This window comes from Helobdella robusta (genome assembly GCF_000326865.2).
Source record: "Helobdella robusta unplaced genomic scaffold HELROscaffold_2, whole genome shotgun sequence".
Taxonomy (NCBI): domain Eukaryota; kingdom Metazoa; phylum Annelida; class Clitellata; order Rhynchobdellida; family Glossiphoniidae; genus Helobdella; species Helobdella robusta.
Window position 1 is genome coordinate 2,697,205 of NW_008704083.1, and position 15,006 is coordinate 2,712,210.

General features: G+C 30.1%; 1 protein-coding gene across 1 annotated transcript; it reads left to right on the forward strand.

Moving 5' to 3' along the window:
- Positions 1 to 3,797: 3,797 nt before the first annotated feature.
- Positions 3,798 to 11,420, forward strand: HELRODRAFT_143376 (hypothetical protein; the record flags this gene model as incomplete). The annotated part of the gene is made up of 4 exons (XM_009017181.1): positions 3,798 to 3,854; positions 9,368 to 9,468; positions 11,178 to 11,269; positions 11,332 to 11,420. Coding segments are annotated over 4 exons (339 nt in total), but the record flags the coding sequence as incomplete, so codon positions are not given.
- Between the last annotated feature and the right edge of the window lie 3,586 nt (positions 11,421 to 15,006).

Genomic DNA, 15,006 nt, shown 5'->3' on the forward strand with positions numbered 1-15,006 from the left:
CTAGACAACTACCCTGTACAGATTTGCAAGACTCTATGTTCTAGGTGCTGCCGCGGTTTGATGGGAGGAATAAACGTTTATACGTTTCATGTGTGAAGATTTTTTTTTGTTAAACCTTATTGCGGAGTGCGTCAGTTCACTGAATACAAAATCAAATTATTTTTTATTCACTTTTCTGTATTTTCTTTCATTTTATATACTTGCCTTTCTGTCGTCTTGTCATCCGATGTTCCACTTACCAAATCTTTTCCACCAGCCAGCTGAAATTTTTAGGGTAGGCGTATTTTGGAATAGCTATCCAACGAGAGTATCCTATGTATTCGATTAACGTTTATTAAATTAATGAATTAATCAAAGTTAACCCAGTATTGTCAATTGACTAATCGACTGAACGAACCCGCCGCTGCAAAAAGATTTTATTAAAAAAAAACAAAATCGGTGAATGTGGTGATTTTCGGCTATAAGCTCTGGCGAATAAATTTCAAATAAATGTGGCTAGACAAATCTATCGATGATATGCAAGAATTAACAGATATAATCAAATTTATAAATTAAACACTAAATAAAATTAAATAATAAATGCTCTGGCAAAGATATTTTAAAATATTTACTTTGAATTACTGGGGCAAATAAAATGTACGAAATAATCGGCAAACTTAATAAAATTTAAAATTAAATGATGAAAATGACACTTTTTAAATTATTAAAAAAAATCCTTTTTATTTAATTTTAAACGCACTGAATAGAAAATAATAATCTTGGGTTACTCATAAAGGATAAAGGGTTCTCAAAATAGAACCAATCACTAACCACGACGATCTCAAGTCTGCGTGTCTATGACACCAGAAAATTGGTACTAAATAGGCTGAAATATTATGCAAATGCATGATATAAATCTATTAAAAAATAATTAAAAATGAAAAAAGAAACTTTAAATGAATAAATAGTTATTAATAAACTGTAAAAATGTAAAAATTGTAACATTTGATGAATTTGATGAATAATTGTTCATGGAAACTAAAGAATGACACCAGACCCTAAAGCGCGGTGAAAATGTGCACAGGCGCGTTCAATGGCCAGTTTAGGTCATTTAAGTCTATGCTCATTTGTTACCATTTCGGTGGAGAGATGATTTTCAAAATTGTTAAGTTAACTACAATTTTTTTGTATTTTCAGTTTATTATATTATTATATTGTACATAGAATATTCCGTATTTTCCTTTTTCATAGTCTAGATCTGCCACTAGTGACTTCAACATAATATCAATCACTTTTTCTCAACTAAAATACACTTGATTCCGACAACAGTCAATCCAAGCCATTATCTTATTGTGGTCATCGACACACGTTTCAGACAAATTTGAGCTTCGTCACGTCAAACAATTTTGTGAAGTCGACAAAACAAAGCGCAGAACTAATTTTCTTCATTTTCTTCTCCAAAAAGAGTATACAAAGGTTTTAAAATGATCGCGTAATATTACTAGTCTTGGCCTAAATCCTACCTATTCAACTTTTACTTTCATAATATTATTAAGACCTATTAAGATTTGTTAACTTGTCTAAAACATGATGCAATTTGATATACATTTTAAAGAATTCAAAGTAAAAATAGTAATCTTACTCTTCTTTTTGCTCTCGACTTCTCTTTTGTTTTAAATACTGTTTGATCATACTATTTTCTTGAAACTGCTAGATCACTCTTTAATATTATTGATTTTTGTCTATCTTAGTTGTTTTCTTATCCCTGTAATCGTTTTTCTTCTTTTATTCTTAATAATAACACTTCTAACTTCTCTACTCTTACTTTTGGGGTATTTCAAGTTTCTATCCTTGTCCTTTTTCTATTTATTTTCCATTTTTCTGAGTTATCTCAAATTGTTAATAATTTTTTGTTTATTAGTCAACTACATGCTGATGATTCTTATATTTATACTTTTTTTTCCAACTTTTGCCTTTTCCTGACGATCCTTCTCTTCCCTTCTTGATACTTTTTTAGTTTCATCCATGAATGGTTATTGTTATTTGCTACACTATGATTTTCCTGATTTTGCACTCCGTTCTTGAAGTAAAACTGCTCGTCTAGTTCCTCATGCCCTTATTTTTCTTATATATCTCCATATTTTGTTCTCTTGCACTGGCTACCTATAAAATATAAATTAATTTCTAAAATTTGGACATTAATGTATAAATCTCAAACTAAATTATTTTGTAAGTACTTAACAGATATATTAAAGGCACCTAAACGCCCCTGTCTTCTTGTTATCACTTCTTTGTAACTCGTGATAAACACTCTTTTTCTAAATCTGGGTTATCTTTTTCTGGCCCTTTTCTCTGAAACTCTCTACCTCCTTCCTTAACTACTTCTCCATCACTTACGAAATTGAGAGCGGATCTCAACACCCATCTGTTTGCAAAATTTCTTTCGAGTTATCACTTGTTGAGACAATGTTTTGATCTATTCTAAAAAACGAAAATACTACGAGCACCCTACGAATTAAGTTATATGATGTTTGATGAGTAAAAATGAACAAACATCTCATTTTTTCATTTTGTGCTTCTCCGAATAAATAATTTTTGAGTCATCTTTTATATTCATCACTTTCATTAATGACGGCTGCATTTATTATTTTCTAATTGCATTTTAAATCCAAGGCTTGTTCTTTTGTTCATATCCATATAAAATCAGTTGATTCCTCAGAAAAACTTTTAAATCTTTACCTTTTGATAAAATGTATTAGATTTGTCTAACTGCAATATACCTTTTATCTTTGATACTTTTATATCTTTTAATATCTTTAACAAATTGAGCAATTTCAGATTTTTTCTTATGTCCAAAATTTTTTTTACTTCAGCTTATGTAAGGTAAGAAGAAAATTTCATTTGAACTCTTTCGAGCAACTACTCAGTTTTTGGGCATTTTTCAGCTTTTCTTCCAAAGCAGAAATCATTGAGGAAGAGTAAATAGAAATTAAATTGTCTATAATATGCTGGTAGAAAACCGAATTCTTGACTGTATGTGATAAATTTTATCGATTAATTAGCGTTTATAAATTTATATTCTAATATTTTTAATATGTCCAAGTAAATTTTTATCAAAAAAATTATCAATTTATATTGTAATTATTTAATTTGTCTTAGAAAATTTTTATCAACAAAATGTAACAAAACTCTATCTTAACTATGAGTTAAAAATTAAACAAAATCTTGTTTGTAACAAATTTATTCACAAAAATTTGCTAAAACAAATTGTAAAATTAGAATATTATAAATTGATATAAAATAAACAGTGGTAAATCGGTGGAATTTACCAAAAAATTTTATTTAATAGATCTTTGTTTTGCAAGTGGTTTTTATTGAAGCTTATTGTGTGTGTAGTGTAGTAACTTGTTTATAAAATAAAAAAATATGTTTCCGAACCGATTTCAACAGAGACAGCGCGTAAAAAAAAGTTGCCGTTATTTTATATATCTTATCGCCGCGTGCTTAAAAAAGAGTTGGGCGATTGTCATGTAAGTTTGTGATCCAACAAGAACTAATATAGATCATATAATTAAAATAAATAGATATTTTAAAATATTAATGAAATAATAACAATAACAAATATGTCATCAAAAAAATATATTAATGAAAAGTTAATCAGGGCATTCCATTATTTATGATTGTTGTGCTGATATTAAAAGTGATTTGTTTACATTTTGACTGTGTAAACAATTTTCGGTATCGGTCGCGTTTTATCGTTCGTTGAATTGAAAAAATTTATTTAATACAATTTCATAAAGTAACGAAATAATTTAATAATGGCTGCTAACTGCGCCAAACGAGATGCATTTTTGCGCTTGAATTTCATTTTTCAGGTAATTTTGTTATTTCATTTTTATTATTTTATTATCACAATAACAATTATTAATCAAATTTGGCAATCCTGTAGTGTAGTAGTAGTAGTAGTAGTAGTGGTAATGCTGTTCTGGAGGTTATCCAGAGAGCATGCTAATTCAGCTAATTCAAAAGTTTACAATGTTAAAATTTGTTAACATTTATGATTGTTTACAATCATAAATCACTATCTCTAATAGAGAGTTACAAAAGCCCCTCCCACTAATATGCAGAAAGTTGATTGAGATAATATTTTTTTTGGAAGTTTTTAGTTTTTTTTTCTAAAGTTTCAAAAAAAGTCACTTGTATTTCCTTTTTCAACGTTTCTGTGTTCTCGTGGTTGTTCTCGTGGTTGTTTCAATAAAACTTTAATTTATCAAAAAACCAAGGTTACATTGAAAGGTATGCCGACATCGTTGAGTAATATCATCTGCCGCTGACGCGACATCACCATCATCGTAACAACACGAAACATATAGAACAAACAATTTTATTATACTTCATTTTATCATTTCTTCTATTTTCAATTAATTTTCAATATTATTTTTTCACGACAACCTAACTTAACCCTGCCCCTAACCCTGACACATATACACACATCAACTTTACACACATATACGTTATACACATTATTTTACTGAATTATATGTGCAAACTATAATATACGTACAGATAACGTGTAATATACGTACAAATTAAAATAAAATATATAATAATAATATTATAATAAAAACATATAAAAGGCAAAAGCGCATGCATCTATTTTAATCTCAGTGCACTTTTTGCATTTCAGTAGGAGGAGCTTATTTTACTCTCTATTAGAGATAGTGAATGTAAACAAACGTTGTAGTTCGGAATGTAAACTTATGCCCAGTGTCTTTCAGCTTCTGTCAAATCTGGACTAATGTAAATTGTAAACAGATTTGAATTTGTCAAATTCTCTCAATTTAGCTGTTAGCTCAATTCTCTCAGTTTTTAGCTGCCAAGAGGAGGGGATTCCTGATAGCAGCATCAGACAAATCAACCAATAATGGCCCAGATTTTGTTAGGTCTTTTAATCTCAATCTTTTTGAGTATGCTACTGAAATGTCACATTTATCTATAGCCTTGAAAATCTCTCTAATTTTGGTTTCGCCATGTGCCTTTTTATGTCACATGTACTCCGTAGATAACAAAATTTTTCTTTTTTCTCTCTCCTGCATCTCACCAACAGTGGTGTTGGTCACTACTCACTGATTTACAGGCTTTTTTACTCTTTTTGCATCTCTGGTGACCCATTCAACCCATCACATCAACCCACTCAGTACTGATACAAGGTTTTGCTACCTTTTTTGCCTATTCGAGGTTCGTCGTCAATGTTTCTGTTTCTAATAAATTCTTCTCATTTCTTGCCTTCAACTGTTTCACTCAGTCAGTTAGAGAAGAAAGCAGTTGCAACATCTTTCCGCACCATTCGTGCAATCTTTCGGCTGGTTCACCGGCTGTGTTGCACATCTTCGGCCAGTTCTCTTCTTTTAAAAAGTCGAGAACCAAAATCGAGAACCAAATTTAAAGAAAAATTTGATCTGAACAAAGCCATGTGTCAAAACTACGCATCACCTAAACTTAAAAATAAATTATCAACAAATTATCCATAATTCTGATATTTTAATCACAAATTATATATTATTGTAATCCTGAAATTTGAAGCAATCAGTACAATCAACTTTTAGAATTTTGAATAGAATTTTACAATAAATTTACACGCCAAAATTAAAATTTTCAGTGTAGTTTGTAGTAAGTAGTTAATGTCCCAAATTAATTAATACTGCTTATGCTAAAGTTTAAGGTCCCAAATTAAATACATTAATAAAATAAAAATGAATAAGGGATGAAAATATCTTAATTAATTCATTTGCATTAGAAACTATTTCATCACTTAACAGAAATCTGTCAAGAAAAAACTGAACCTGTGGTGTAATCCTGCGTAAGCTGCTCGCTGTTTTTCTATCTCCATTATAAGTCTATCTATGATAACATAGAAAGACTGGATACTGAAATTGTCACAGCATTCAAATATGAACTCGTATCATAATATACTCTGTCTCCATAACTTTGTCATGAAATCTTTTTTGCACATGTTTGCGCTTTGTACATTCTTTGTAATCGGATTTAGTAAGACTTTTTGCCATATTTTCAAACGCTTTGAAATTATAATGTGGTTCATGAAAATGTTTTGTGAGACTGTTATACAATTTGATGATGATGCACAAACCTATGCCAGACTGCTGCAAAGCTTTATTGGTTATATCATGGTATTGATATTAGTAATTGCAGGTCACAATCGTCAGAAACAAGATGGTCAGCACGTAGTGATGCTACAAAAGCTTTTAACGCAAACAATTAGGAGATTCACCTAGCATTATCCGATATCACTGAAAATGAACGCCAACCACTAGCAGCTGTCTATGAAGCAAAATCGTTAATAACAAATTTAGACAATTATGAGACTGCGCTAATGTGTGTGATTTGGAAAGATTTACTTCAGCAAATTGAAGCTTAAGATTATTCACTACAAGATCAAACAAGTATTTTCCATCGTGATGTTTAATTAGAAAAAACTGAAAAAATCATTCCACAACATTTCCATTTGGGATGACATAGCGAATAACCACTGTAAGTTGATCAATGTGACTAATATCAGGAGTTGAATCTATGCTAATTCCATAATAATTTGCATTGTTTATTTCAGAAATTATCTGTATCAATACTTTGGAGTCTAATATATCAATGAACTCATCACATATAGTTGAATACATATATGATACATTTCCTTTTTCCAAGTTTCCATATTTTCGAATGTGTTCCAAAAAAAACGGATCAAATTTAGCTAAAAGGTTAAAGCAGCCAAGATAATTTCTATTGTTATGGCAGTTATGCAATTCACTTTCATCACGAAAAGCTAATACTCTTTCAGCAAGAAATTTTATAACTGCAATGATTTTTTTCAGTCCAGTATTTAAACAATTTTTCTTTTTTTTATTGAGTTCTGCATCAATTCTAGTGGACTTTTGACTTTGCAACCTCATTGGTCTATGCAATATGGTCTTTAGATTTCTCATGCAAAGTAATCATTGCAGTTGCATTTTTCCAATCATCAAAGCCAGTTTGAAATTGATTACCATTACCAGATTCATTGACATCACCATATTTGCAACCAAATAGCTTGCTCACATAACAAAACACTTTACCTGTTGAAGGAGAATAAATCTCTCTTGACAACTTTTCCGATTTTTCGTGCTTATCTTATCTTTTTTCTAAATTGTCTACCCATTCAAAGAAAATCACTTTTTAAATTCTGTGAAGGGACTTTTTCTGCATAAGTGCATAAGATCTGCATTTATTTCCCATTCAGTGGACCACTGATTCTGCATTCATTGCTTTGCCACATTTTTAAAACTTCGCTATCTGCTAGTTCTGGATCTGGATTATCAAATTGAAGCTGTTTATTTTTAGACTGGTAGATCTGTTCTGTTTTTTCATTAATAAGATCTGTTTCACTTTGTTTGTCAGTTTTGTTCGGCAATATTTTTGGTATTGAGACATTGGTGGTGACAGTTGTGTCATATTTTGGCTTGTCATCATCATTTATATATTTTAGTATGGAACCTTTCATCTTTTTTAATGCTTCTTCTTTCTCTTCCTTTTTCTTTCGTTTTTCAGATCCAGACTCGTGTTTTCTGTGGTATCCATCAGACATGATTTCTAAAATTAAAATTATTTATAATTACCAATACTAATTAAAAATTACTAATTGGTAAACATTAAAAATTAATAAGCATTTTTATTTTACATAGACATGGTAGACGAAATATTGGATAACCGGAACCGGAAAATAATTAGTTATTAAGTCAAGCTTCACAAATTGAATTGAGATTAAAAATATCAAAACCTCCAAGGGTGCGTAAATAAAAAAATATTCAAAACAAAAAATGGTTCACAACAATGTTGTCAAAAAATGCTGTAATCGTATTTACAATTACACAATTTACGCCTCGTATTAGTGCAGAATTTATATTTTAATCGATTTGAGGCCCACTACAATAGTCTACAAATGCAGATATGCAAAAGTGCCTAGGGCCTACGACGACCTTAAAACGGCCCTGGCGTTTACTTTGTGATAAAATTAAAAACGAACATTCAAATAAGTTGCCATGGGCAAAGATTTAAATGGCGCATTTGAATTTTATGCAATTGTCGAGCTAAATTCTCACTTATATTTAGATAAAATTTCATCTATTTATAGATATGGCAAAATGATTTATTAAATTCAAAAATGTAGTAAAAATTTTAAAAGTCAACGAGAGGAGGCCCCCTGTCGAGAGGATGCCCTAGCTTTGAGACATATTCCCCTTACATTAATCCGGCGCTGGTTGTATTTGTCACTCCAATATATGAGTGTGGCTGACGAGCAGTGACTTTCTATAAAAAGGAATAATACAACGACAGACTTTGTCAGCAAATCCGGGTGAGAAAATTGCAAAATCAAGTAACTGAAATTCAGAAATTGGTGGTGCACATACGCAGTGTTTTGAGTTAATCTCGTTCCAAATAATTAGGTCAAATGATGAAGACGCATCATTTACAAACATCTCTTAGAAAATGTATCCACATTGGACACAATAAACGTAAAAAATTTGTTAATAACTTTTTTCATTGTTGAGTTTGTAACATGACTTCCACTTAACTGAAATTTTTTTTGCTGCGGGTTAACTTTTTTAACCTAGTTTGCTTTTATTGGCGTCTTTTTTATTTTATTTTCATTTTTTCTGGTGTCCTTTTTACCCGATAAATAAATTCCTCGACGTGTCTTTTCCTTGTTCTACCAATTTTTTGCACTGATCTCTTTTGGATTTTGTCATCTTAACAAATCGAATTTTTTAAAAGACTTTTTCTCCGTTGTTTTTAGTTTTGATAAAAATTCCATAATAAAATTTTTCACTAACCTTTCTCGAAGTTCAATCAACTGTGGACTTCTGCCAGATTTATCCTTGTTCAATCTGAACATTTATTTGATGTCACATTTTTCATATTTGACTTGTAAAGCATCCTTCATCAGTTTCAAGGCTGATTGTTTGTTATCAATTCTCAGTTCCTCTACCTGACAGCCGCATTTTTGTACAGCTGTAGTTGATAGATTATTATATTACTAGATAATTTTGTTTCTTTTATTCTTTCTTCGACTTTTTTTAATTTTGTGTTTTACCTCATTTTTTTTCTAGACCATCCTTTACTACATCGTTATATTACATCGTTATATTATTTTTTGTTGCTTTATCATGTATGTATTGAGAATATTTTATTTATAATTAAAATTTATAACCTAAAAAGTGCCTAGCTTGACAAAGCAGTTGCAATCTCTGTTATGCATCCAGATTTTATGATACATTCATAATTTAAAATCATTAAAAATAGCAAGAATAACAATTTTGACAATTATTAAATTAATTTTCAGGCTGCTCACACTATGTTGAAACAAACACCAAAAAACGACAATTTGATTAAATTTTATGGAGATTTATTTAAAAGCATCTCAAAAAAGAATGTAATTAAAATGTTAGTGTTTATTTTAATTTTTAATAAGTTCTTTATTATTTTACTCTGTAAGGCTTGTTAAACATTAAAATATTTGTGCTTATTCTTTATATTACATTGAAATTGTAAAGCTTTATATATATAATTCTGTGTTTGCTATTTTTTTGATATATATGTATATAATTATGGTTTTTTGGTTTTTTTTATGGTTTTTTTATCAATATATTTATATAATCATTATATATATCGTCTCTTTGACATCAAAGAAATACTTCACCACCAAACGTTGTCGGATCACATTCATCAAATGAATCCAAAATAAAGATAAAATGATGTGGAGGTTTTGTTTTACCGTGTCAGCAATGTGAAGAAATGTGACATGAGTCTGGCATTGTCGACTACTTGAAAACGATCAACATCGAGACATCATTCTTTTTTGCACTATTTTGCAAAGATATGAAAGGCAGACAAAGATTAATCGTCAACTTCTTCATTGTTTTAACAGCAAATTTTCTGGGTTAATCGTTTGTGAAGTTTTCGTTAGGAGTTTGTTTGCATCAGGGAGTAGAAATTTGGCACCAGCAACAATTCAACTGATGTCATTCAACTGATTTCAAGCGATCAACTACCTGAGACGGAGGAAGGTGACTGAGTACTATGTATTTATTTAAGTTTAGTCTAACCCTATCAATTCTAGTTTATTCGACTAGATAGGTGATTTCAACTGAAAACCCAACTTCAGACAAGTATTGATCCGATAAAAAAAGCCCCAAGAAGAAGCTTTGATCGAAATCGTCGGAAAATCATCAGCAATAAGATCCAAAGTTCCTCCATTTATATGAGTCGGACCCAAAACTCGTTTAGACAAACGAAAGGAACTAAAAACATTAAGCAACTCAGAAAAAAGGCTGTTCAGCAGGATGTTTAAGATAATTAAAAAACTATGATACCACCATTCTGCGTGTCATGCTTTTTTAAAACTGAGAAATAAGAAATTAGGTAAGACGGTCAAACCTAGACAGACTTTTTTAAATGAACCATGCCAAGTCAATATTAACATATCCAGATCTTTACAGAATAAATTTTAAATCAAACTTTGCATTTATTGACCGAATGTTAGCAAACCTACGTGGTTTAAATTGCATCATTTGAAGATTTATTGTTAATAAGACTAGCAAGTTTGTAACAGTGCAATTGATCCTTCCAAACCATGCAATCAATCACCTTGATTTCAGTTTCTTGAACCTTATTATCCGCCACATTCCTACCTTCCCTTCACCCTTTATAAAACATTAGTCTCAGATTCCAGTCAATGTTTCACTTCCTCCAACATCTTGTTTAACCCTATTTTTTTTATAATCGTTGGTCATATCGTGTTTTATTACTATTATACTAACATCTTCATCCAAGCACCTCATTTGGACTAAGTTTTCCATAACTCTTTTCACCATTATTTAGTTTACAACTAATCTTTTCAATTTTTGTTATGATTCAGAAAAATTAAAATGTTTGATTGTAAACTAAATGTGGTTGGTATTTGTCATGTTAATTGTTTTATTGTATTTACTAACAACTGCTAAGCAGCAAAAAAATTTTAGTTGAAAAAAGTAAATAACAAAAATTTAGTTTTTTTAGGTTAGGGTTATCAGCTATCGTCATAAGATTTTTTTATGCCTTGATCTTTATTTCACATCTACAGTTCAGCAAATTTTGTGTTAAAATAATTTTAGACATCCAGAAATAAAGCGCCAATTCTGCAAGAAGTGTTCTATGTTACTGATCCCAGGATTATCATGCTCCACTCGCATACAAAAATTAAAAAGTATTTCAATTTTGATTATATAATTTAATTTTATTTAATAACGTGATGGTTTTTTTTCCAAGAGCATAAACAAAAAGTTCAAGTGGTTGAATGTTTGAGTTGCAAGACCACCAAAAACTTTATTGTCAATCCGTATCATCAATTGTGGATTTGTCATGAAGCTGCATTACAGCCAATGGATAAACCAATGGCTAAACAAAGCACAACTAATTCTGCAAATAATAATCCGTTCAACAACAAAAAATTGAAAATTGATCAAAAGAGAGAATTACTGAAAAAACAATAAAATTTCACGCTTATATTGCTTTTTTTCGTTGTTAGTATTATTTAATTTTTTCATGAAGGATTCTGGCTGTTTTATTTAATTTTTTTTCAAAGACATTGATATGTTGTCGAAATATTTTCTACTTAAGATAACAAAAATTAGATTGGAACAATGTCGTTGTCGTTAACAACGCAGTCAAATTAATTATTTCAAGATGATAATCACATTATTATCATTATTATTATTATTATGAGAAAAAACATGGGCGAAGACTAAATGTCCCTATGCACGCGACACAAAATTAACTACAAAATTTTAACACATAAACAATGTACATGAATATACGTTAATATGTTCTGTTCATACATAAAGATCAAACAAAAAAAATATAAACAAAAATATAAGAGAATAACTTCTATTATTAATTCAACTATATATATGTATGCAAACATTTCTTCATAAAAATTCTAATTTCAACCATTCATATATATCGTCCTCTCTTAAAGACAATCATGTCAAAACTAACATTTATACCATCATCCAAAACAGCATTCACGAGTAGTCATACTTCAACTCCGCTCTCAAATCGTATTTAAATTTAGCATTCATAAGAAAATCATCCAATTTTTTTAAATTCATTCAAATCACTGCAATTAACAACATCATCATTCAAATTATTCCAAATATTAATAGTTCTATTAAAAAAATAATTTTTTCTTAAGTTCGTATGGAATGTCAATGCTGTTAGCCTCATCTCATGTCCTCTTGTTCGTCTGGTGGCTCTCAATATTTCCGGCAAGCTTTGTTGGTCCTTTTCATTCAACATGTTAAACATCGTTATCAAATCACCTCTTATTCGTCTGTATTTTAGTGTTGGCAGTTGTAAAAATCTTAATCGGTCCTCATATTTCATTCCCTCACAGTCCTTGATCATCTTTGTTGCCCTTTTCTGAACCTTTTCGATTGCTTCTGTTTCACGTATTGTCCATGGTGACCACACACTTGCTGCGTACTCCAGCTGAGATCTAACTAAGGATTTATATAATAACATAAAAACATTTTTATCAATTTCTTTAAAATTTCTGTTTATCAAACCCAACAATGAAAATGCCTTCTTAACATTGCAATGTATATGCTCTATAAATTTTAGAGGTGTATCAAAAATAACACCCAAGTCTTTAATTTTATTAACAAAAAGTAATGGGTGCGAGCTTATTTTATAATCATAATTATTATCTGATACAGAACAACCAAACTTCATCACAACACATTTTTCTTTATTCAATTTCACATCATTCTGCACACACCACTCATTCAAATCATTCAATCCCCTCTGCAAAACCACACTATCCCTATCTGAGTTCATAATTTTAAACAACTTTGCATCATCTGCATACATGTACATCGCAACACCATTTACAAAATTAGCCCAAGCACACTACCCTGTGGAACTCCACTCTTTACCTCACAATATCTTGACATACCATCATTCACTCTCACACGAAATGTTCTTCCATTCAAATAATTATAAACCCAAGCAACCAATTTGTCATTCAACCCACATTTGTTCAACTTAACCATTAATTCACTATGTGACTCTATCAAATGCCTTTTCAAAATCAGTATATATTGCATTAATCCCATAACCTTTATCCACAGCCATAGACCATTCATCCATCAATTTTAACAACTGCAGAACAGCTGATTTTCCCTTGAAAAACCCAAACTGTTTTGTATTCAGCAAACCACTTTCAATCAAATGTGACATCAAAGCATCCTATATTATAGACTCCATCAATTTACATGTTATGCATGTCAGTGCAACAGGTCTATAATTTTTAGCTTCCTTTTTATCTCCTTTTTTATAAATGGCTGTAACAATACTTTTTTTCCATACATTAGGTATGACTCCCCATTCAAAAGACCTATTAAATAATGAACTTAAGTAATCATAAATAGATTCTTTACATTCAAACAATATCTTTGCACTAATGTTTTCTGGTCCAGACGATTTATATACATCCAACAATTTCAGTTTGTTGAAAACAACCTGTCGTTCAAAATCATTCGCGTTCATTAAGTTAATTGTTTCTTCACACAAAACAGTTTCAAGTATGCAATCATTATCCCCCTTTACTATTACTATAAACAGTTGTAAAAAAATCAGCTAAAACATTTGCTTTTTCACATTCATTTGTTACAACAATCTTATTTCCCTCCTTATTTCCCTCCTTATTTCCCTCTAGCTATCTATAGAAAACCTATCCTTTCTAATATTATTTACCTGTTTCCAAAATATCTTAGGATTAATTTTAACCAATTTACCCAAACCATTTAAATAATTAATCTTTATTAACTTGATGTCTCTTTTAACTTTGTTTCTCACCTTTTTAAAATCATCAAAAATCTTATAATCCCTGTACTTAGTGAACTTTTTCCATAATACATTTTTTTCTCTTATTGAATTTAAAACAAAATTTGGTAGTTTAAGGAATTTTTTTTTTCATTTTCATTTATATACTTTATTGGTACAAATTTATTAATAGCACCTTTAATAACAGAAACAAACCTATCCAAAATCCCATTAATTATTGATTGTTTGCTATTGTCACCAACATTCATCATATCCATCAATGCATGAGATAAATTTGCTTTAATAAATTGCAAGATAAGCACGCTTAATTATATTTGCGATTTATGATTTCTCATTATCCTAGTTTCTCATTAACTTAATTCCCAATTATCATGGTTTTTATTATCCTAAATATATCAAAGCGAGGACTTTAAATTGTAAATTGGTTTCCTGGTTTCATATCTCAATATTAAAACTTGGATTGTCTATCTATTGTGAATCTACTAAAAGTTTGACTCGACAAATTTTCATCAAACGATTTTAAGCAGCATCAACTTTCGTGGATTAGAATGCAGGTCCGTAAGGAGAGAGCAAAAAGTATAAAATCTGATTTCCAAAAAATATTTCCCTAATTGTGTCTATAATTGTGATATAAAATTATTGCCTAGCTAAAACATGATAAGTATAAAAGAACGATTGCCGATTGTTATTGCCTATCTAAACAAGGAACAACTTTTCGCTCTCATAGGATTCATAACAAAAGGAACAAGCTTAGCCGTTTTGAAGCGATTCAGTGTATGGATCTCAATCAATAACGCATCCTAAAAGCTTATTAATTTTATTTAATGTTAAATATTTCGTAAAAAAATCTACGTTTGCAGAAATATTTTTAAGCCGCTATTATTAATGTTCATCTTTGTTCTTGTCATTCCTTTGTTTTTCAGTGTTATATTCTTAGGCTTTTTTGAGTTCATCTTTGATGGTAACAGCTATTTCGCATCTGTTCCATTAATCTAATAGGTTATTCAGCGTAGCTGATATATGCTGAACTTTTTTTTTGTTTTGCCTCTAACAAGAACAAAGGAATGGCAATAACAAAGATGAAGAATACGACATTAA